The sequence below is a fragment of the Ranitomeya variabilis genome, chromosome 1, assembly GCF_051348905.1.
Source record: "Ranitomeya variabilis isolate aRanVar5 chromosome 1, aRanVar5.hap1, whole genome shotgun sequence".
NCBI lineage: Eukaryota > Metazoa > Chordata > Amphibia > Anura > Dendrobatidae > Ranitomeya > Ranitomeya variabilis.
The window spans coordinates 1,158,072,699-1,158,098,897 of record NC_135232.1 but is presented as its reverse complement, the minus strand read 5'-3'; the positions used below and the strand labels follow the sequence as shown (position 1 = coordinate 1,158,098,897).

General features: G+C 43.2%; 1 protein-coding gene across 4 annotated transcripts in view; it reads right to left on the bottom strand.

The window, feature by feature from the left end:
- The window catches only part of HSPA12B (heat shock protein family A (Hsp70) member 12B), a 143,413-nt gene that overhangs the window by 34,694 nt on the left and 82,520 nt on the right, over window positions 1-26,199 (bottom strand). For all 4 annotated transcript variants that reach the window (XM_077280370.1, XM_077280371.1, XM_077280372.1 and 1 more), the window contains exons 4-9: window positions 25,612-25,736; window positions 16,905-17,091; window positions 16,715-16,819; window positions 16,473-16,589; window positions 7,848-8,019; window positions 5,084-5,170 (exon numbers count right to left, since the gene is read on the bottom strand). In XM_077280370.1, coding sequence (XP_077136485.1) covers window positions 5,084-5,170; window positions 7,848-8,019; window positions 16,473-16,589; window positions 16,715-16,819; window positions 16,905-17,091; window positions 25,612-25,736 — 793 coding nt within the window. The remainder of the gene's footprint in view (window positions 1-5,083; window positions 5,171-7,847; window positions 8,020-16,472; window positions 16,590-16,714; window positions 16,820-16,904; window positions 17,092-25,611; window positions 25,737-26,199) is intronic.

Sequence of the window (26,199 nt, the reverse complement as noted above, 5' to 3'; positions counted from 1 at the left end):
AGTCAAAAAACTAGTAACCACTAGAGGGAGCAAAAAGCAAATTCACAACAGTACCCCCCCCTTAGTGAGGGGTCACCGAACCCTCACCACGACCACCAGGGCGATCAGGATGAGCGGCATGAAAGGCACGAACTAAATCGGCCGCATGAACATCAGAGGCGACCACCCAGGAATTATCCTCCTGACCATAGCCCTTCCACTTGACCAGGTACTGAAGCCTCCGCCTGGAGAGGCGAGAATCCAAGATCTTCTCCACCACGTACTCCAACTCGCCCTCAACCAACACCGGAGCAGGAGGCTCAGCAGAAGGAACTACAGGCACAATGTACCGCCGCAACAAGGACCTATGAAATACATTGTGAATAGCAAACGACACAGGAAGATCCAGACGAAAAGATACAGGATTAAGAATTTCCAATATCTTGTAAGGCCCAATAAAACGAGGTTTAAATTTGGGAGAGGAGACCTTCATAGGAACAAAGCGGGAAGAAAGCCATACCAAATCCCCAACGCGTAGTCGGGGACCCACACCGCGGCGGCGGTTGGCAAAGCGCTGAGCCTTCTCCTGTGACAACTTCAAGTTGTCCACCACATGATTCCAGATCTGCTGCAACCTATCCACCACAGAATCCACCCCAGGACAGTCAGAAGGCTCCACATGACCCGAAGAAAAGCGAGGATGGAAACCAGAGTTGCAGAAAAAAGGCGAAACCAAGGTGGCGGAACTAGCCCGATTATTAAGGGCAAACTCAGCCAACGGCAAGAATGTCACCCAATCGTCCTGATCAGCAGAGACAAAACACCTCAAATAAGCCTCCAAAGTCTGATTGGTTCGCTCCGTCTGTCCATTAGTCTGAGGATGGAAAGCAGACGAAAACGACAAATCAATGCCCATCCTACTACAAAAGGATCGCCAGAACCTGGAAACGAACTGGGATCCTCTGTCTGACACAATATTCTCAGGGATGCCGTGCAAACGAACCACGTTCTGGAAAAACACAGGAACCAGATCGGAAGAGGAAGGCAGCTTAGGCAAAGGAACCAAATGGACCATCTTGGAGAAGCGATCACATATCACCCAGATAACGGACATGCCCTGAGATAGCGGAAGATCAGAAATGAAATCCATGGAGATATGTGTCCAAGGTCTCTTCGGGACAGGCAAGGGCAAGAGCAAACCGCTGGCACGAGAACAGCAAGGCTTAGCTCGAGCACAAGTCCCACAGGACTGCACAAATGACCGCACATCCCTTGACAAGGAAGGCCACCAAAAGGACCTGGCCACCAGATCTCTGGTGCCAAAAATTCCCGGGTGACCTGCCAACACCGAGGAATGAACCTCGGAAATGACTCTGCTGGTCCACTTATCCGGGACAAACAGTCTGTCAGGTGGACAAGACTCAGGCCTATCAGCCTGAAATCTCTGCAACACACGTCGCAGATCCGGAGAAATAGCTGACAAGATAACTCCATCTTTAAGAATACCAACAGGATCAGCGACTCCAGGAGCATCAGGCACAAAGCTCCTAGAAAGAGCATCGGCCTTCACATTCTTTGAACCTGGTAAATACGAGACAACAAAATCAAAGCGGGAGAAAAACAATGACCAGCGGGCCTGTCTCGGATTAAGGCGTTTAGCAGACTCGAGATACATCAGATTTTTGTGATCAGTCAAGACCACCACACGATGCTTAGCACCCTCGAGCCAATGACGCCACTCCTCAAATGCCCATTTCATGGCCAACAACTCCCGATTGCCCACATCATAATTTCGCTCGGCAGGCGAAAACTTCCTAGAGAAAAAGGCACAAGGTTTCATAACAGAGCAACCAGGGCCTCTCTGCGACAAAACGGCCCCTGCCCCAATCTCCGAAGCATCCACCTCAACCTGAAAGGGAAGTGAGACGTCAGGCTGGCACAAAACAGGCGCCGAAATAAACCGGCGTTTCAACTCCTGGAAAGCCTCCACGGCAGCAGGAGCCCAGTTAGCTACATCGGAGCCCTTCTTGGTCATATCCGTCAAAGGTTTCACAATGCTAGAAAAATTAGCGATAAAACAACGGTAGAAGTTAGCGAAGCCCAAGAACTTCTGAAGACTCTTAACTGACGAGGGCTGAGTCCAATCAAGAATAGCTCGGACCTTGACTGGGTCCATCTCCACAGCAGAAGGGGAAAAAATGAACCCCAAAAAGGGAACCTTCTGTACACCAAAGAGACACTTTGAGCCCTTGACAAACAAAGAATTTTCACGCAAAATTTTAAAGACCAACCTGACCTGCTCCACATGCGAATCCCAATCATCAGAAAAAACCAAAATATCATCCAGATAAACAATCAAAAATTTATCCAGATACTTCCGGAAAATGTCATGCATAAAGGACTGAAAAACCGAAGGCGCATTGGAGAGCCCAAAAGGCATCACCAAGTACTCAAAATGACCTTCGGGCGTATTGAATGCGGTTTTCCATTCATCACCTTGCTTAATGCGCACAAGGTTGTACGCACCACGAAGGTCTATCTTGGTGAACCACTTGGCACCCTTAATCCGGGCAAACAAGTCAGACAACAGCGGTAAAGGATACTGAAATTTGACAGTGATCTTATTTAAAAGCCGATAATCAATACAAGGTCTCAAAGATCCGTCCTTTTTTGCCACAAAAAAGAATCCCGCACCAAGAGGGGAAGAAGACGGACGAATATGTCCTTTCTCCAGAGACTCCTTGATATATGAACGCATAGCGGTATGTTCAGGTACCGACAGATTAAACAGTCTTCCCTTAGGAAATTTACTGCCTGGGATCAAATCTATAGCACAGTCACAGTCCCTATGAGGAGGCAGTGCACTGGACTCAGACTCACTGAAGACATCCTGATAATCAGACAAATACTCCGGAACTTCCGAAGGCGTAGAAGAAGCAATAGACACAGGCAGGGAATCCCCATGAATACCACGACAGCCCCAACTAGAGACTGACATAGCCTTCCAGTCCAGGACTGGATTATGGGTCTGTAACCATGGCAGCCCTAAAACAACCAAATCATGCATTTTATGTAAAACCAGGAAACGTATCACCTCGCGGTGTTCAGGAGTCATGCACATGGTAACCTGTGTCCAATACTGCGGTTTATTTGCTGCCAATGGTGTAGCATCAATACCCCTAAGAGGAATAGGATTTTCTAATGGTTCAAGAGTAAATCCACAGCGCTTAGCAAATGAGAGATCCATGAGACTCAGGGCAGCACCTGAATCTACAAACGCCATGACAGGATAAGATGACAGTGAGCAAATCAAAGTTACAGACAGAATAAATTTAGGTTGTAAATTACCAACGGTGACAGGACTAACAACCTTAGCTATACGTTTAGAGCATGCTGAGATAACATGTGTAGAATCACCACAGTAGTAGCACAAGCCATTCCGGCGTCTATGAATTTTCCGCTCATTTCTAGTCAGGATTCTATCACATTGCATTAAATCAGGTGTCCGTTCAGACAACACCATGAGGGAATTTGCGGTTTTTCTATCACATTGCACCGAATTAGGTGTCTGTTCAGACAACACCATGAGGGAATTTGCGGTTTTGCGCTCCCGCAACCGCCGGTCAATTTGAATAGCCAGTGCCATAGTATCATTCAGACCTGTGGGAATGGGAAAACCCACCATAACATTCTTAATGGCTTCAGAAAGGCCATTTCTAAAATTAGCGGCCAGTGCACACTCGTTCCAATGTGTCAGCACGGACCATTTCCGAAATTTTTGGCAATACACTTCAGCCTCGTCCTGCCCCTGAGACATAGCCAGCAAGGCCTTTTCTGCCTGAATCTCAAGATTGGGTTCCTCATAAAGTAAACCGAGCGCCAGAAAAAACGCATCAAGATCAGCCAATGCCGGATCTCCTGGCGCCAGCGAAAAAGCCCAATCCTGAGGGTCGCCCCGTAAGAACGAAATAACAATTTTTACTTGCTGAGCAGAATCTCCAGATGAACAGGGTCTCAGGGACAAAAACAATTTACAATTATTCACGAAATTCCTAAACTTAAACCTGTCTCCGGAAAACAGTTCAGGAATCGGTATTTTAGGTTCTGACCTAGGATTTCTGATAACATAGTCTTGTATGCCCTGCACACGAGTAGCCAGCTGGTCCACACTTGTAATCAAGGTCTGGACATTCATGTCTGCAGCAAGCATAGCCACACTGAGGTAAAGGGGAAGAAGAAAAAAAAAAAAAAACTCAGAATCTTCTTTCTTATAATCCCTCTTCTGCAATGCATTAAACATTTAATACTGGCCTGGCAAACTGTTCTGACCCCAATGGCGAGGGTCTCAGAGGAACGTGGAAGTCTGCAGAATACAAAAATCCAGCTCATAGGGCAGTGGTAACTGGGTTGACCATATATCTACTCCTAACGCCAACACTAGAAGTAGCCGGGGATCATTCCTACGTTGATTCTAGATGACACGCGCCAGCCGGAGAATCTAGCTACCCCTAGTAGAGGAAAACAAAGACCTTTCTTGCCTCCAGAGAAGGGGACCCCAAAGCTGGATAGAAGCCCCCCACAAATAATGACGGTTAGGTAAGAGGAAATGACAAACACAGAAATGAACCAGGTTTAGCACAGAGAGGCCCGCTTACTGATAGCAGAATAAAGAAAGGTAACTTATATGGTCAACAAAAACCCTATCAAAATCCACACTGGAAATTCAAGAACCCCCGAACCGTCTAACGGTCCGGGGGGAGAACACCAGCCCCCTTGAGCTTCCAGCAAAGGTCAGGATATAGATATGGAACAAGCTGGACAAAAATACAAAACCAAAACAAATAGCAAAAAGCAAAAGGCAGACTTAGCTGAAATAACTGGAACCAGGATCAGTAGACAAGAGCACAGCAGACTAGCTCTGATAACTACGTTGCCAGGCATTGAACTGAAGGTCCAGAGAGCTTATATAGCAACACCCCTAACTAACGACCCAGGTGCGGATAAAAGGGATGACAGAAAAACCAGAGTCAAAAAACTAGTAACCACTAGAGGGAGCAAAAAGCAAATTCACAACAATCATCCATCTGTGATCACCGTCACTCACCTGCCTGCATCTCTGACCACAGCTCTCCCATCCCGGTCTCCACCAGAAACGTGCGGCTGTGCCGGGATCTTCTAAGCTGCTCCCGTGCTGGGAATGATAGGGGAGACTCTGGTTATATGGGGTCCATGGTTGATAACATCTGACATTTATAATAACGTCATTCATAAACATACTAATGATTGAGATCAGGATTGGAAATGCTCAACCGTGCAAAACAAATGACATGAAGACCCCAACCCAAGCTACACGAGCCTCAGGATGGTCTCCACCCAGTGTGGACCCTCATAGGACAAGGATTGTGCTAACCAAACACCCCCTACAAGGCTACAATGCATGACAGTCAGCATTCCCTAAACCCTAAGTGTCTGATAACAGGGAACAATAAACTGCTTTAATCAGTAAATTAAAGTATAAGTCTGTAGAGCGTAAATTAATCACTAAGACCCCTGTAAATTACACATTATATGGTTGAAGCAACAAGTTTGTGATTTGTTTTTGTGGTCTCATGACTTTAAGATTTCAGCCTCTGAATGTAAGACTGCTGAGCACATCATCAAGAACCCTGAAAACCCAAACAGTAGATGGTCTCCAGAGAAAAGTTAATATATTGGGCAAGTGTAATAATGAGAAGCAGTGATACAATCACATCCTCAACCACACGTTCTTATCCAGACCTGGAGACCATAACATCCTCATCCACATCTGGAGACCATCACATTCTCATTCACAACTGGAGACCATCATGTCGCCATTCTGACCTGCAAACCACTACATCCTCATCCAGACCTGAGACCAGCACATCCTCATTCACACCTGAAGACCATAACATCCTTATTCAGACCTGGAAGCCATAACATCCTCATCCACATCTGGAGACCATCACATTCTCATTCACAACTGGAGACCATCATGTCGCCATTCTGACCTGCAAACCACTACATCCTCATCCAGACCTGAGACCAGCACATCCTCATTCACACCTGAAGACCATAACATCCTTATTCAGACCTGGAAGCCATAACATCCTCATCCACACATGGAGACCAGCACATCCACATTTGGAGACCATTACATCCTCATTCACAGCTGGAGATCATCACATTCTCATCCACCCCTGGAAATCAACATATCCTCATCCACACCTGGAGAACATCACATACTCATCCAGACATGGAGACCACCACATCTTCATCCACACCAGGAGAACAGCACTTCCTCATCCAGACCAGGAGACCATCACATCCTGATTCAGACCTGGATGTGACAACATTCTCATCCAGACCTGGAGACAATCATATCTTCATCTATAGCTGGAGACCACCACATCTTCATCTATATCTGGACATTAGGAGACCAGCACATCCTTATCCAAACCAGGAGACCAACACATCTTTATCCAGACGTGGACACCATCACATCCTCATGTGCACCTGGAGACTAGCACGTTCTCATCTACACCTGGAGACCCTCACATTTTTATCCACAACTAAAGACCAGCACACCCTCATCCACACCTGGAGACCTGCACATTCTCATGAAAACCTGGAGGCAATAACATAATCATCAGACCAGGAGGCCATCACATCCTCATACACATCTGGATACTACAACATCCTCATCTACACCTGGAGACCATTACAATCTCATTCACACCTAGAGACCAGAACACCATCATCCTGACCTGCAAACCACCACATCTTCATCCACACCTGAGACCAGCACATCCTCATCCACACCTAGAGACCAGCACATTCTCATCCAGACCTGGAGGTCACCATATCTTCATTTACACCTGGAGACCATCACATTTTCATCTGTATCTGGAGACCAACACATCCTCTTCCACACCTGGAGACCACCTCATCCTCTTCCACACCTAGAGACCAGCACATTCTCATCCAGACATGAAGACAATCATATCCTCATCCAGATGTAGAGACAACCACATCCTCATCCACACTTGGAGACCAACACATCATCTACACCTGGAGACCATCACATCATCATCCACACCTGGAGATAAGCACATCGCCATCAACACCTGGAGATCACCACGTTTTCATCCATATCTGGAGACCATCACATTCTCATCCAGACATTGATACCATCACATCCTCATCCAGACGTGAGACCACATCTTCATCCACAGCTGGAGACCATCACATCATTCACACCTGGAGAAAATCACATCCTTATCCAGACCTGGAAAGAATCACATCCTCATCCAGCCCAATGTAGACCATTACATTCTTATCCACACGTGGATCATGTATATCTGGAGACCACCACACCTTCATCCATATTTGGAGACCATCACATCTTCATTCAGACTTGGGGATCATCAAATCCTCATCTATATCTGGAGACCATCACAACTTTATTGACAATTGGAGAGCAGCACACCCTTATCTATCTGTAGACCTTCAAGTCCTTTCCTCACAGCTGTTGGGAAATATTAGACTTGAGGAGGCTGGTAGGGACTTTATAGGGTAACAATAGTTAAGTTAATAGTTAGATGGGTCCTGTCACTGTCAGGGCGGGAGGTATATCGGTGTGGCTAGGATTTTAGTGAGGACAGGACATGCAAGGTACGTTTTGTCCGCATTCCTTGATCCAGGTTCTGTGTACTTCCATGATGATTTGATTAATAGAGGCTCTTGGTGAGATTGAACCTATCCGAGAACAAGGTTCATACCACACTCCTTTCTCATAAATAAGATTAAAGGTTAAGTCTTAATTTCATGCTATACTGATACGTTCTCACCTTGCCTGAAGCTGGAGTCAACTGACTGATCAGGAGAAAAGCCATTGAAAAAAGCCTTACAGCTGAGGTCAATCAGTTGGTGGAGTCGAAGCTTTCTGCAGTAAATGGAGGCGGCCTCTGGCTCCAAAGCTATTAGGAGCTGCTCAGGATATTCTGGGGACACCAAGCCTGCCTAGAAAGTCACACGATTAAGGAAATGAGAATCAACATCAATTGTCAGGTCACCCCCACTTTCCACACTTATAGAAACATACAGGCCATTAACACCCAGAAACTTATGAAGAACTTGCAGTCCTCATTGGCCCCAATCTCCTCCATCTCATGTCCCGATTCTGCACTGAAGCATTACAATGAAACCCTGCAAAGTGCCCTGGATGAAATTGCACCTCCTATACAGAGATCAACTCGGCACAGACGGCGACAACTGTGGCACACGCTGCAAACATGTTTCCTGCAGTGGTGCTCCAGGTGCGCCGAACGTCTGTGGAGAAAATCTAATCTACCCGAAGATTTCATCCATTATAAGTTTATGCTTAAAAACACACAACTCTGCCCTTCACCTCTCCAAACAAACCTATTTCAACACCCTCATCACCTCACTGTCCATTAATAATAATAATAATAATAATAATTTTATTTATATAGCGCCAACATATTCCGCAGCGCTTTACAACTTATAGAGGGGACTTATACAGACAACAGACATTACAGCATAACAGAAATCACAGTTCAAAACAGATACCAGGAGGAATGAGGGCCCTGCTGCTCGCAAGCTTACAATCTATGAGGAAAAGGGGAGACACAAGAGGTGGATGGTAACAATTGCTTTAGTTATTTGAACCAGCCATAGTGTAAGGCTCGGGTGTTCATGTAAAGCTGCATGAACCAGTTAACTGCCTAAGTATGTAACAGTACAGACACAGAGGCTATTAACTGCATAAAGTGTATGAGAACATGATGGAGGAACGTGATTATGTTGTTGTTTTTTATTAATAGGCCACACAGGGATAATTAGGTTAATGCGTTGAGGCGGTAGGCCAATCTGAACAAATGAGTTTTTAGTGCACGCTTAAAACTGTGGGGATTGGGGATTAATTGTATTAACCTAGGTAGTGCATTCCAAAGAATCGGCGCCGCACGTGTAAAGTCTTGGAGACGGGAGTGGGAGGTTCTGATTATTGAGGTCCATTAACCCTAAACGTCTCTATGAAACTTTTCATTCCCTGCTCAACCACAGATGCAGGCCCCAACCACGGATCTCCACGCTGACGATCTGGCCAATTACTTCAAAGAAAAAATTTACCATATCTGACAGGAAATTATCTCCCAATCCCCTCATACCATGCACTGTCCTCCCTCCTCCACTTCATCTAGCTCACTTTCTGAGTTTCAACCAGTCACAAAAGAAGAAGTAATCAGGCTCCTTGTATCTTCTCGCCAGACCACTTGCACCAGTGACCCCATTCCATCACATCTCCTCCAGTCCCTTTCCCCTGCTGTCACCGCTCACCTAACAAAAATGTTCAACCTTTCTCTGTCTTCCGGTATCTTTCCCTCCTCATTTAAGCATGCCATCATACATCCATTACTTAAAAATCCATCCCTCGACCAAAACTGTGCTGCAAACTATAGACCTGTCTCTAATCTTCCCTTCATCTCTAAACTCCTCAAATGCCTGGTCCACTCCCGTCTAATCCGATATCTCTCAGATAACTCTCTTCTCAGCCCTTCAATCTGGCTTCCGCTCTTTACACTCTACTGAAACTGCCCTTACTAAAGTCTCTAATGACCTACTAACAGCTAAATCTAATGGTCACTACATGCTAATTCTCTTGGATCTCTCCGCCGCTTTCGACACTAGGATCACCAGGTCCTCCTCACTATGCTCCGCTCCATTGGCCTCAAGGACACCGTTCTCTCCTGGTTCTCCTCCTATCTCTCTGACCGATCCTTCACTGTATGTTTTGCTGGTTCCTCCTCCTCTCACCTTCCCCTTACTGTTGGGGTTCCTCAAGTATCAGTCCTAGGCCCCCTCCTCTTCTCATTGTATACTGCCCCTATTGGACAAACAATCAGTAGATTTGGTTTCCAGTACCATCTCTATGCTGATGACACCCAATTATACACTTCTGCTCCTGATATCTCTCCAGCCTTTTTAGAAAACACCAGTGATTGTCTTACTGCTTCCTCCCTCTATCTGAAACTGAACCTGTCAAAAACTGAACTCCTCGTGTTTACTTCCTTTACTAACCTACCTTGCCCGACATTGCCATCTCCGTGTGTGGTTCCACCATTACTCCCAAGCAACATGCCCGCTGCCTTGGGGTCATACTTCATTCCGAGCTTTCATTCACCCCCCACATCCGATCACTGACTCGCTCTTGTTATCTGCACGTCAAAAACACTTCTAGAATTCGACCTTTTCTTACTTTCGACTCTGCAAAAACTCTTACTGTTTCTCTTATTCATTCTCGTCTGGACTATTGTAACTTTCTATTAATCGGGCTCCCTCTTACCAAACTCTCCCCGCTCCAATCTGTCCTGAATGCTGCAGCCAGGATCATATTCCTCACCAACCGTTACACCGATGCCTCTACCCTGTGCCAGTCATTACACTAGCTACCCATCCACTCCAGAATCCAGTACAAAACTACTACCCTCATCCACAAAGTGCTCCATGGCTCAGCACCACCGTACATCTCCTCCCTGGTCCCAATCTACCACCCTACCCGTGCCCTCCGCTCCGCTAATGACCTCAGGTTAGCATCCTCAATAATCAGAACCTCCCGTTCCCGTCTCCAAGACTTTACACGTGCTGCGCCGATTCTTTGGAATGCACTACCCAGGTTAATACGATTAATCCCCAATCCCCACAGGCCTACCGCCTCAACGCATTAACCTAACTATCCCTGTGTGGCCTATTAAAAAAACAAAAAAAAAACCATAATCAGGTTCCTCGCATCATGTTCTCATACACTTTATGCAGTTAATAGCCTCTGTGTCTGTACTGCTACATATTTAGGCTGATAACCAGTTCATGCAGCTTTACATGAACACCCGAGCCTTACACTATGGCTGATCCAAATAACTAAAGCAATTGTTACCATCCACCTCTCGTGTCTCCCCTTTTTTCTCATAGATTGTAAGCTCCCGAGCAGCAGGGCCCTCATTCCTCCTGGTATCTATTTTGAACTGTGATTACTGTTATGCTGTAATGTCTATTGTCTGTACAAGTCCCCTCTATAAGTTGTAAAGTGCTGTGGAATATGTTGGCGCTATATAAATAAAAATGTATTATTATTTATTAATTGTAATTCTATTCAGAGAGAAAGTCCAGCTATAAAGATTCTCCCATCTAGTGACTTATAGTATTATAGTGGTTATATTCTTATACATAGGAGCAGTATTATAGTAGTTATATTCTTGTACATAGGAGCAGTATTATAGTAGTTATATTCTTGTATATAGGAGCAGTATTATAGTAGTTATATTCCTGTATATAGGAGCAGTATTATAGTAGTTATATTCTTGTACATAGGGGGCAGTATTATAGTAGTTATATTCTTGTACATAGAGGCAGTATTATAGCAGTTATATTCTTGTACATAGGGAGCAGTATTATAGTAGTTATATTCTTGTACATAGGGGCAGTATTATAGTAGTTATATTCTTGTACATAGGAGCAGTATTATAGTAGTTATATTCTTGTATATAGGAGCAGTATTAGAGTAGTTATATTCTTGTACATAGGGGCAGTATTATAGTAGTTATATTCTTGTACATAGGAGCAGTATTATAGTAGTTATATTCTTGTATATAGGAGCAGTATTATAGTAGTTATATTCTTGTACATAGGGGCAGTATTATAGTAGTTATATTCTTGTACATAGGAGCAGTATTATAGTAGTTATATTCTTGTATATAGGAGCAGTATTATAGTAGTTATATTCTTGTATATAGGGGCAGTATTATAGTAGTTATATTCTTATACATAGAAGTATTATAGTAGTTATATTCTTGTACATGGGGACAGTATTATAGTAGTTATATTCTTGTACATAGGGGGCAGTATTATAGTAGTTATATTCTTGTACATAGGGGCAGCATTATAGTAGTTATATTCTTGTACATAGGGGCAGCATTATAGTAGTTATATTCTTGTACATAGGGGCAGTATTATAGTAGTTATATTCTTGTACATGGGGACAGTATTATAGTAGTTATATTCTTGTACATAGGAGCAGTATTATAGTAGTTATATTCTTGTACATAGGGGCAGTATTATAGTAGTTATATTCTTGTACATAGGGGCAGTATTATAGTATTTATATTCTTGTACATAGGAGCAGTATTATAGTAGTTATATTCTTGTATATAGGAGGCAGTATTATAGTAGTTATATTCTTGTACATAGGAGCAGTATTATAGTAGTTATATTCTTGTACATAGGGGCTGTATTATAGTAGTTACATTCTTGTACATAGGGGTCAGTATTATAGTAGTTATATTCTTGTACATGGGGACAGTATTATAGTAGTTATATTCTTGTACATAGGGGGCAGTATTATAGTAGTTATATTCTTGTACATGGGGACAGTATTATAGTAGTTATATTCTTGTACATAGGAGCAGTATTATAGTAGTTATATTCTTGTATATAGGAGCAGTATTATAGTAGTTATATTCTTGTACATAGGAGCAGTATTATAGTAGTTATATTCCTGTACATAGGAGCAGTATTATAGTAGTTATATTCTTGTACATAGGAGCAGTATTATAGTAGATATATTCTTGTATATAGGGAGCAGTATTATAGTAGTTATATTCTTGTACATAGGAGCAGTATTATAGTAGTTATATTCTTATACATAGGAGGCAGTATTATAGTAGTTATATTCTTGTACATAGGGGGCAGTATTATAGTAGTTATATTCTTATACATAGGGGGCAGTATTATAGCAGTTATATTCTTGTACATAGGGGGCAGTATTATAATAGTTATATTCTTGTATATAGGAGCAGTATTATAATAGTTATATTCTTATGCATAGGGGCAGTATTATAGTAGTTATATTATTATACACAGGGGCAGTATTATAGTAGTTATATTCTTGTACATAGGAGCAGTATTATAGTAGTTATATTCTTGTACATAGGGGCAGTATTATAGTAGTTATATTCTTGTACATAGGGGCAGTATTATAGTAGTTATATTCTTGTACATAGGGGCAGTATTATAGTAGTTATATTCTTGTATATAGGGGCAGTATTATAGTAGTTATATTCTTATACATAGGTAGCAGTATTATAGTACGGTAGTTATATTCTTGTACATAGGGGGCAGTATTATAGTAGTTATATTCTTATACATAGGGGGCAGTATTATAGCAGTTATATTCTTATACATAGGGGCAGTATTATAGTAGTTATATTATTATACATAGGGGGCAGTATTATAGTAGTTATATTCTTGTACATAGGAGCAGTATTATAGTAGTTATATTCTTATACATAGGTAGCAGTATTATAGTAGTTATATTCTTATACATGGGGGCAGTATTATAGTAGTTATATTATTATACATAGGGGCAGTATTATAGTAGTTATATTCTTGTACATAGGGAACAGTATTATAGTAGTTATATTCTTGTACATGGGGCAGTATTATAGTAGTTATATTCTTGTACATAGGGGCAGTATTATAGTAGTTATATTCTTGTACATAGGGGCAGTATTATAGTAGTTATATTCTTGTATATAGGGGCAGTATTATAGTAGTTATATTCTTATACATAGGTAGCAGTATTATAGTACGGTAGTTATATTCTTGTACATAGGGGGCAGTATTATAGTAGTTATATTCTTATACATAGGGGGCAGTATTATAGCAGTTATATTCTTATACATAGGGGCAGTATTATAGTAGTTATATTATTATACATAGGGGGCAGTATTATAGTAGTTATATTCTTATACATAGAAGTATTATAGTAGTTATATTCTTGTACATGGGGACAGTATTATAGTAGTTATATTCTTGTACATAGGGGGCAGTATTATAGTAGTTATATTCTTGTACATAGGGGCAGCATTATAGTAGTTATATTCTTGTACATAGGGGCAGCATTATAGTAGTTATATTCTTGTACATAGGGGCAGTATTATAGTAGTTATATTCTTGTACATGGGGACAGTATTATAGTAGTTATATTCTTGTACATAGGAGCAGTATTATAGTAGTTATATTCTTGTACATGGGGACAGTATTATAGTAGTTATATTCTTGTACATAGGGGCAGTATTATAGTAGTTATATTCTTGTACATAGGGGCAGTATTATAGTAGTTATATTCTTGTACATAGGAGCAGTATTATAGTAGTTATATTCTTGTATATAGGAGGCAGTATTATAGTAGTTATATTCTTGTACATAGGAGCAGTATTATAGTAGTTATATTCTTGTACATAGGGGCTGTATTATAGTAGTTACATTCTTGTACATAGGGGTCAGTATTATAGTAGTTATATTCTTGTACATGGGGACAGTATTATAGTAGTTATATTCTTGTACATAGGGGGCAGTATTATAGTAGTTATATTCTTGTACATGGGGACAGTATTATAGTAGTTATATTCTTGTACATAGGAGCAGTATTATAGTAGTTATATTCTTGTATATAGGAGCAGTATTATAGTAGTTATATTCTTGTACATAGGAGCAGTATTATAGTAGTTATATTCCTGTACATAGGAGCAGTATTATAGTAGTTATATTCTTGTACATAGGAGCAGTATTATAGTAGATATATTCTTGTACATAGGGGGCAGTATTATAGTAGTTATATTCTTATACATAGGGGGCAGTATTATAGCAGTTATATTCTTGTACATAGGGGGCAGTATTATAATAGTTATATTCTTGTATATAGGAGCAGTATTATAATAGTTATATTCTTATGCATAGGGGCAGTATTATAGTAGTTATATTATTATACACAGGGGCAGTATTATAGTAGTTATATTCTTGTACATAGGAGCAGTATTATAGTAGTTATATTCTTGTACATAGGGGCAGTATTATAGTAGTTATATTCTTGTACATAGGGGCAGTATTATAGTAGTTATATTCTTGTACATAGGGGCAGTATTATAGTAGTTATATTCTTGTATATAGGGGCAGTATTATAGTAGTTATATTCTTATACATAGGTAGCAGTATTATAGTACGGTAGTTATATTCTTGTACATAGGGGGCAGTATTATAGTAGTTATATTCTTATACATAGGGGGCAGTATTATAGCAGTTATATTCTTATACATAGGGGCAGTATTATAGTAGTTATATTATTATACATAGGGGGCAGTATTATAGTAGTTATATTCTTGTACATAGGAGCAGTATTATAGTAGTTATATTCTTATACATAGGTAGCAGTATTATAGTAGTTATATTCTTATACATGGGGGCAGTATTATAGTAGTTATATTATTATACATAGGGGCAGTATTATAGTAGTTATATTCTTGTACATAGGGAACAGTATTATAGTAGTTATATTCTTGTACATGGGGCAGTATTATAGTAGTTATATTCTTGTACATAGGGGCAGTATTATAGTAGTTATATTCTTGTACATAGGGGCAGTATTATAGTAGTTATATTCTTGTATATAGGGGCAGTATTATAGTAGTTATATTCTTATACATAGGTAGCAGTATTATAGTACGGTAGTTATATTCTTGTACATAGGGGGCAGTATTATAGTAGTTATATTCTTATACATAGGGGGCAGTATTATAGCAGTTATATTCTTATACATAGGGGCAGTATTATAGTAGTTATATTATTATACATAGGGGGCAGTATTATAGTAGTTATATTCTTGTACATAGGAGCAGTATTATAGTAGTTATATTCTTATACATAGGTAGCAGTATTATAGTAGTTATATTCTTATACATGGGGGCAGTATTATAGTAGTTATATTCTTATACATGGGGACAGTATTATAGTAGTTATATTCTTGTACATAGGGAACAGTATTATAGTAGTTATATTCTTGTACATGGGGCAGTATTATAGTAGTTATATTCTTATACATAGGGGGCAGTATTATAGTAGTTATATTCTTATACATAGGGGGCAGTATTATAGTAGGTATATTCTTATACATAGGGGGCAGTATTATAGTAGTTATATTCTTGTACATAGAGGCAGTATTATAGTAGTTATATTCTTGTACGTAGGTGGCAGTATTATAGTAGTTATAATCTTGTATATAGAGGCAGTATTATAGTAGTTATATTCTTGTACATAGAAGCAGTATTATAGTAGTTATATTCTTGTATATAGGGGCAGTATTATAGTAGTTATAATCTTGTATATAGGGGCAGTATTATAGTAGCTATATTCTTGTACATAGGGGCAGTATTATAGTAGTTATATTCTTGTATATAGGGGCAGTATTATAGTAGCTATATTCTTGTACATAGGGGCAGTATTATAGTAGTTCTTGTACATAGGAGCATAAGTGAAGTGAGTTAGGTAGAGAGGACTCACATTTTAATTTTTTTGTATCCCGAGACACGCTTTCTTTAGTTTCTGTAGGAGGTATAATGTCTTACCAGGTATGCTGCTTCTCTCATGAATTGCTTTGCTGGTTGCTTCCAAATGGCGGGGACAGTTATCACCCATCGGATGCCTTCTTTCTCATCTAGAGATGGACATTGTTCCTTCAGTTCCTTTTAAGAAGAATAACAATAATTTAGTGCCGCCATCTGCACACATCAGCTGTTGTGACCTGAATTTATTGAAGCCTTTTTATTCTATGTCCCTTCCCTTGTACTATTGTAGATAGCTGACTCACGTGCACTGCATGTTCCTTGAAGAACCTTAATGCGTGTGCAAACACCTCCAGCGCTTGGACCTTCTTCCCATTCAAGGCATCCAATTCTGTCTTCATGGTGAGATCCTAAGGGACAAAATATCATAACTAGAGAGGTGACAGAAGGGAAAATGTCATATTTCACCATTACAACTGTGCCCATCTCTCTTACACTGGTGCTGTGAATCTTCATCTTGAATTTCTCAAAATAGAGCCAGTCTCGTGCCTCCTCAGGGTCCAGATCATGGTAGAAGTCTCTGGCCGTGTATCCAAAACTATGGAACGCCTTGTCCGGAGTCAGCAGTAAACTGGTGGGAGTTTTCTGGTGGGCAACTCCAGGGTCCCCTCCTTCCCATTTCCTAAAAGTTAACAGCAGAAGATTATGGATTATTGATGGAGCCATCTTGGAGATATTTGTCTTAACTATAACCAGTACTTCGAAGAACAGAGTGTACTTCTTGACTATGACTTCTGGAGATAAAGAAATAATTTGTGCCGCCATCGATGTGGTCTTCAGCTAGTTAGATAGTATTTCGGCTCAGTATGATGATTGTACTGGGTAGTGGTCTTAATGAGTGCTGCTTACAGTTGGAAACGCTCATCATCTCTCACAAATTTGGCTGATGTGTAAACTTCAGTTGTTTTTAGGGTGTTGTCCGGCTATATGGCTCCAGATGAACCAACAGAAGATCTCATCGATGATTTAAAGCATTGTTGAAATTCCTAGTTCCTGATCCTTTCATCTGGAGAGAGTTGAGACATCTTCCCAATACATGTGCGAATGGCAAGGTTGGACAACTTTCTTCTAATCAAGACCATGTATGACCATCTGCTGATTAGCGTGACGAGGAGAAGATACTGTATGTCCTTGTGAGGCTCACAATTACTGTATGTCCAATTCTTTTTTCTCTAACATCCACTGACTGAAAACAGTTGGGACTCCACCACCATATGTATGAGACAGTCATCCCCTGATGCCATGATAGGCGAGTTTGACTGACTGTCTTCCACTGTGTATGGCTCCGTAAGACCATATATGATCGATCATCTGCCGGTGTGGTGAGGACAGAGACGTTACTTTAGTGAGATCTTATGTTGCGTTCCCGGGACACCTGATGGGATGGGTCATTTCAGACCTGCTTACAATATGTTTCCTGAGCTTTGAAGATCTTCATGGATTCCTAGACGTGAGGCCACCAAGTCCTTCCCTTCTCTTCTTTTAGTGAATTCCCACTCAGTCGATTCTATTGGTGGAAGGTGTCTATGGTACCACCTACTAGTGGTTAGGAACCCTCCTTTGGTCTAGTTGGTCACCAAGTTGTAGCATTTAGGATCTAATAACAGAAGATTACAGTTGTGCTCAAAAGTTTACATACCCCGGTAGAATTTTTGCTTTCTTGACCTTTTTCTAGAGAATATGATAACACCAAAACTTTTTCTCCACTAATGGTCAGTGGTTGGGTGAAGCCATTTATTGTCAGACTACTGTGTTTTCTCTTTTTAAATCATAATGACAACCCAAAACATCCAAATGACCCTGATCAAAAGTTCACATACCCTGGTGATTTTAGCCTGGGTTTGAATGGCTACTAAAGGTAACATGCTCACCTGTGACCTGTTTGCTTGTAATCAGTGTGTGTGCATAAAAGCTGAGTGAGTTTCTTGGATCCAGACAGACTCTTGCATCTTTCATCCAGCCACTGACGTTTCTGGATTGTGAGTCATGGGGAAAGCAAAAGAATTGCCAACGGATCTATGGGAAAAGGTAGTTGAACTGTATAAAACAGGAAAGGGATACAAAAAGATATCCAAGGAAGTTGTAATGCCAGACAGCAGCGTTCACACTGTGATTAACAAATGAAAAATCAGAGGCTCTGTAAAATCAAAACCACGGTCAGGTAGACCAACCAAAATGTCGTCCACAACTACCAGGAAAATTGTTCGGGATGCAAAGAAAAACCCACAAATAACATCAGCTGAAATACAGGGCTCTCTGAAAACTAGCGGTGTGGCTGCTTCAAGATGCACAATAAGGAGGCACTTTAAGGAAAAAGGGCTGCATGGTCGAGTCGCCAGAAGAAAGCCATTACTGTGCAAATGCCACAAAGTATCTCACCTACAATACACAAAACAGCACAGAGACAAGCCTCAAAACTTCTGAAACAAGGTAATTTGGAGTGATGTAACCAAAATTGAAGTTTTTGGCCACAATCATAAACGTTACATTTGGAGAGAGGTCAACAAGGCCTATGATGAAAGGAACACCATTCCTACTGTAAAGCACCGAGGTGGATCGCTGATGTTTTGGGGGATGTGTGAGCTACAAAGGCACAGGAAAGTTGGTCAAAGTTGAAGGAAAGATGAATGCAGCACGTTATCAGCAAATACTGGAGGCAAATTTGCACTAATCAGCATGGAAGCTGCGCATGGGACGTACTTGGACATTCCAACATGACAACGATCCAAAACACAAGGCCAAGTCTACCTGTCATTGGCTACAGCAGAAGAAAGTGAAGGTTCTGGAGTGGCCATCTCAGTCTCCTGACGTCAGTATCATTGAGCCTCTTTGGGGATATCTCAAGTGTGCAGTTCATACTAGACAGCCCAGGAATTTACAGGAACTGGAGGCTTTTTGCCAAGAAGAGTGGGCAGCTTTACCATCTGAGAAAATAAAGAACCCTATCCACAACTACTACAAAAGACTTCAAGCTGTCATTGATGTTAGAGGGGACAATACACGGTATTAAGAAATGGGGGATGTGAACTTTTGATCATGGTAATTTAGATGTTTTGGGTTGTCATTATGATTTACAAAGCAAAAACACAGTAGTGTGACAATAAATGGCTTCACCCAACCACTAACCATGAGTGGAGAAAAAGTTTGGGTGTTATCATTCATATTCTCTGAAAAAAGGCCAAGAAAGCAAAAACTTTTCAGCACAACTGTATATAACATGTTGACAAGTCCAAGTAGTGGGGTCCAGTGTGTCATCCGAGAGGACAAGCAGCAGAAGACTGGACCAGTGATGGTATAGACCAGCAGACAGTATGTACTGGGAGCACAATATTCCACAGTAACTCTGAAGATGAGATGGTGAGCAGATGCCTCCATGATTTACTACATGGCGCTGGCTCGTTTGCACATTCCACTCTGAGAAACAAGTCATTTTTCATATTTCCATAATGGAATCCGTCTGGAGAGTGGTGAGATGTGTGGTCTGAGGAGCGAGGCCAAGAGTGTGCTGTGCCCTATAGATCGCTCCTGTTCTACTAATGATTGTATACAGTGCAGGAGATCTGCCTCTCTGGGAACGCACAACTGCTGTGATGGTGTCATCAGCCCTTAAAGGGATTGTCCAGATATAGGTCAGTAATGTCTGATCACAGTGGGTGCCCGATATATATGTCCATACACCTTTATAGCATCGTTAATGTCCAGCCTCACCCCTCAGCAGTACAATGTACTGTACTAATACAATGAAACCACACCCATGATAGTGTCATGTGACCTCAATAAGGCTTATATGGCAAGTAAGTGTAGAATGCTCCCTAGGCTCCTCCCACACCCACTGTAGAGTGCTGTGCATAGGCTCCCACACCTGCTGTAGAGTGCTGTGTGTAGGCTCCTCCCACACCCACTGTAGAGTGCTGTGCATAGGCTCCTCCCACACTTGCTGTAGAGTGCTGTGTGTAGGCTCCTCCCACAGCCGCTGTAGAGTGCTGTGCATAGGCTCCTCCCACACTTGCTGTAGAGTGCTGTGTGTAGGCTCCTCCCACAGCCGCTGTAGAGTGCTGTGTATAGGCTCCTCCCACAGCTGCTGTAGAGTGCTGTGCAGGAGCAGAAGCTATAAGGACTGCATATTGCTGTACTATCGTCATCACCATCTGTATCATCTAACAGAGTTGTTTCCTCTTCCCACAGATATGCTTTCATCTCACACAGCTTTCCTTGGCATCTGACTGTCTATGTGAAGCACATGTAACGTCTTTCTGGTATGCTTTTCGTACCTATCATTTTGTTCAATGATCTGTTTAATTTCTCTTGATTAGGTTACTCTGGCATATCTTTGCGTGGTCTCTCCAACCCCTCACTCTCTTTATGACCTTTGCTTAACTCTCTACATCTGGTTTGGCCTTACCCACCCACCTCCTCATTCACACCTGATTGCCCTTAGCTGAAGATATATTCCGACCTATGGATCTGATCCAGACTCTAGTCTGATCCAGGCATGCTTGAAATTGCATCTTTCAAAGTACAGATTTCGAAGTACAACACTTAGAATTAGACTCAAATTGGACTGGAAATGACTAATGTAATGGGATAGAAAACCACTACAATGTTTCTGTTTCTTTTCACTTTCACCCCCATACTACTTTCTTTCTTACTATCTCCTGTAATCCTTCCACCTAGTAAGGAAATAATCATATCTCCCTCCATCCTCCCCAGCCATCTCACCTCCTCCTCAGAACTGTTCCACCACATACAATCCTTTTGCTCCAGACACACACGGCCACATAATGTCCTATCTGCTCCCACCTTCTAACGCTCCGTCTGCTGCTCCTCATTGCTGGTGACGTACCCCCTAATCCTGGCCCTCCTCAACACATTCCCACATTAATTTCTAATTTTTCGATCCTCTGCACATTTTCGCAATGATGATAACCTCATACCCATTCATCCAGCCCCCACTCCCCCGGTCCCCCTACCTGGGGCTCTATGGAACGCATGCTCTGTCTGCAACAAACTGTCGTATATCCATGACCTCTTCCTCACCAACTAACTCTCCATGGCATCACTGAAACCTGGCTCTCCCCCTCTGACTCAGCCTCTCCAGCTGCACTTTCTTATGGCAGATTCCATCTCATCTCTTTTTCGCCCCAGCAACAAACATGGTGGAGGAGTTGGCTTGCTCCTGTCTGATACCTGCTCCTTTGCCCCAATTCCACTACCACCCTCTGCTACTCTTCCCTCATTTGAGGTGCACCCCGTCTGCATCTACTCCCCCTGCAACCTCCAGCTGGCTGTAATCTACCCCCCCAGAACTAGCCATCTCCACCTTTCTCGACCACTTCACCACCTGGCTGCTTCATTTCCTCTCTGCTGACATCCCCACTATCATCTGACGTGATGATGTGACTTCACTATCCCCATTGACACTCCCACCTCAGCTGCCTCTAAACTTTTATCACTGACTGCCTCCTTCGGTCTCACTCAATGGTCCTTCGCAGCCACTCACAAAGATGGGCACATGCTGGACCTCATCTTCACCCGCCTCTGCTCCCTTACTAATCTCACTAACACACCCCCTCCCCTTGTCTGATCACAACCTACTGACATCTCTTCCCTCTCCTCTCCTAGTGTGCAACCCCCGCTCCACAAACTCACTCACCCTCACAGAAATCTCAAACACCTCAATTTACACTCACTCTCTGAGTCCCTTCTCGCTCTTACAGACATAGCCTCCCTTCATGACACAGATGCTGCTGCCACTTTTTATAACACCACAATAACAGCAACACTTGATTCGGCCGCCCCCCCTCACGCACAGCAAAACTCATACAGTCAACACGCAACCCTGGCTGACCAGCCTGACCAAAGACCTGAGATGGGCTTCCAGGGTCACTGAGCAGAGACGGAAGAGATCCCACTCTGCCGAGCACTTCATCGCATACAAGCAGTCCCTCGCCAGCTTCAAGTCCACGCTCACTGCCACAAAACCATCTTACTTCTCATTTCTCATATCCTCCCTGTCTCACAACCCTAAACAGCTTTTCAACACTTTTAATTCTCTACTCCGTCCCCCAGCACCTCCTCCCTCTTCTCTCATTTCTGCTGAAGACTTTGCCTTTTTCTTTAAGCAGAAGATCGATACGATCAGACAAAGCTTTGGCCCGCAGCCCCCAATGCCCCTTCTCTTAACTGCTCAGCCCTCTTCATCCAAAACCAGCTTCTCCACCATGACAGAAGATCAGCTCTCCACTCTTCTGTCAAGATCACATCTCACCACTTGCACGATTGACCCACTCATGTCCCACCTCATCCCTAACCTCACCACAGTCTTCATTCCAACCCTAACCCATCTCCTCAACCTTTCACTTGCAAATGGTGTCTTCCCCTCATACTTCAAACATGCCTCGATCACACCCATCCTCAAAAAGCCCTCCCTTGATCCATCCTCTATGTCTTGCTATCGCCTGATATCACCTCTCCTTTATGCCTCAAAACAACTGGAACAACACGTCCATCTTGAACTCTCCTCCCAGCTCTCCTCCTGCTCCCTCTTAGACCTGTTACAATCTGGCTTCCGGCACATCACTCAACTGAACCTGCCCTGACTAAAGTCACCAATGACCTACTAACCGCCAAGAGCAAGCGACACTACTCTGTCCTCCTTCTCCTGGATCTGTCTTCTGCCTTTGACACTGTGGACCATTCCCTCCTGCTACAGATTCAATCATCTCTTGGCATCACAGACTTGGCCCTATCCTGGATCACGTGATATCTAACAGACCGGACATTCAGTGTCTCCCGCTCCCACACCACCTCCGCACCTCGCCCCTTGTCTGTTGGTGTTCCCCAAGGCTCAGTTCTAGGGCCCCTACTCTTCTCCATCTACACCTTCGGCCTGGGCCAGACCATAGAATCCCACGGTTTGCAGTACCATCTCTACGCCGATGACACGCAGATCTACCTATCTAGACCTGACCTCACCTCCTTACTCACCAAAATCCCACATTGACTGTCTGCTATTTCATCTTTCTATTCTGCTCGCTTTCTACAACTGAATATGGACAAAACAGAATTCATCTTTCCCCCATATCACTCTACCCCTCCACCAGACCTATCTATCAATGTCAATGGCTGCTCACTTTCCCCGCTCCCGCATGCTCGGTACCTCGGGGTGATCCTCGACTCTGCCCTCTCTTTCAAGCCACATATCCAAGCCCTTGCCTCCTCCTGTCGACTACAACTCAAAAATATTTCCCGGGTCTGTACATTCCTTGACTAAGAAACTGCAAAAATGCTTGTGCACGCCCTTATGGTCTCCCTCCTTGACTATTGCAATCTCCTACTCCCTGGTCTCCCCTCTTGCACTCTTGCACCACTTCAATCTATCCTAAACTCTGCTGCCCGACTAATCCACCTGTCTCCCCATTATTCTCCGGCCTCTCCCCTATGCCAGGCCCTTCACTGGCTTCTTATTGTCCAGAGGCTCCAGCTCAAAACCCTTACAACGACATACAAAGCCATCCACAACCTGTCTCCTCCATACATCTGTGACCTCGTCTCCCGGTACTTACCTACACGCAACCTCGGATCCTCTCAAGACCTCCTTCTCTACTCCCCTCTCATCTCTTCTTCCCACATCTGCATCTAAGACTTCTCCCGTGCTTCCCCCATACTCTGGAACTCTCTACCTCAACACATCAGACTCTTGCCTACCATAGAAACCTTCAAAAAGAACCTGAAGACCCACCTCTTCCGACAAGTCTACAGCCTGCAGTGATCCTCAACCTACTGAACCGCCGCACAACCAGCTCTACCCTCTCCTCGTGTATCCTCACCCATCCCCTGCAGACTGTGAGCCCTCGCGGGCAGGGTCCTCTCTCCTAGTGTATCCTCACCCATCCCCTGCAGACTGTGAGCCCTCGCGGGCAGGGTCCTCTCTCCTAGTGTATCCTCACCCATCCCCTGCAGACTGTGAGCCCTCGCGGGTAGGGTCCTCTCTCCTAGTGTATCCTCACCCATCCCCTGCAGACTGTGAGCCCTCGCGGGCAGGGTCCTCTCTCCTAGTGTATCCTCACCCATCCCCTGCAGACTGTGAGCCCTCGCGGGCAGGGTCCTCTCTCCTAGTGTATCCTCACCCATCCCCTGCAGACTGTGAGCCCTTGCGGGCAGGGTCCTCCCTCATAGTGTATCCTCACCCATCCCCTGCAGACTGTGAGCCCTCGCGGGCAGGGTCCTCTCTCCTAGTGTATCCTCACCCATCCCCTGCAGACTGTGAGCCCTCGCGGGTAGGGTCCTCCCTACTTATGTACCTGTGTGCCTTGTATTGCTCATGTTTATTGTACTTGTCTTTGTATTCCACTTTTTCACATGTAAAGCGCCATGGAAGAAATGGCTCTATAAAAATGTATAATAATAATAATAATAATATAGCACGTAGTTTTTTATCCCAGCACGTTTGTGTGAAAATAATCAAGAATGCGTTTTTATAATTTGGGTGAATTGTCTGATGACATCTTTACATCTGAGGTTTCTTGAGATGTTTTGATTATTGTATGAGCTGTTGTATCTTTCGTGTTTACCCGACTTGATTTATGTGCTGTTGTCATTTAACTTTGGATTCTTAATAAACAAAACATGAAAAGCAAAACCAATAATAATATAGCACTTTGTCGTCATGTCTGAAGTCCACAATTCTAGTAACGTGAGCCTGAAGGGAAGCCGTGATGAGTTCTAAGAGTGCAGTCTGGACATTCCCTTTAAGTGTCGGCTACCAGTGAGCCCAGGGTGGCCATCGCTATGAGACACATGAGACCCCCACACTTGTGGCGGACTGCGTGTAATGGTCGCCTCCCAGGTCTCCCCTGGTTCTGAGGCCTAACACAGAGCCGGCGCATCCTGGGGTCTGATACGGGCGGAGGTGAAACCAAAGCACATTCCTGCATTCTTCGGTTGCTAGGAGACCGCTATAACCTGAGCTTCACTAACTTGTGCTCAGATTAGCACTGGCAGTGATGAGATAGCGGATTCCACCATGAATACTTGGGGAGTCTCCTCTTCAGGATGGATTCCATTATCACCGAGAAACCCCTCACATTACCGGAGCATTGCTACATCTGGTGGTCACATCCCCTCCCCCACCGCCACGTACCTCATCATGTGGATCGCCTCAGGGTCCTTCACAAAGCTGAAGGCGTAACCACTGGACGTGGTGCCGAAGTCGATGGCCACCACTACGATGAACCGGGACGGCGCCAGGGACCGGTGCTCGCTCCTCTGCAACACAAAGAGGGTCACTGGGTGTAGGAAACCGGGAGTACGGGGACATGCCAAACATATCTGCACTGTGTGACCCTGCTGCTATAACCCGGGCGTGTTCTGTGTATATACATATGTGTATAGCTACTATATATATATATATATATATATATATATATATATATATAACCTGGGTATCTCTGGTGTACATACATATGTATAGCTGGTATAACCCGGGCGTGTTCTGTATAGACACATGTGTATAGCTGCTATATATATATCACCTGGGTATCTCCAGTGTACATACGTATGTATAGCTGCTATAACCCGATTCCTGTAACTGTCAATGAGACTTCTGCTCCTCTCGACAGGTATTTTGGCCGCTCCTCAAGAGCAAACTGCTCCAGCTGTCTCGTGTTTGTGGGTTGCCTCTTCCAGATGGCCGGTTTCAGCTCTTTCCAATAGGATTTAGGTCAGGGTT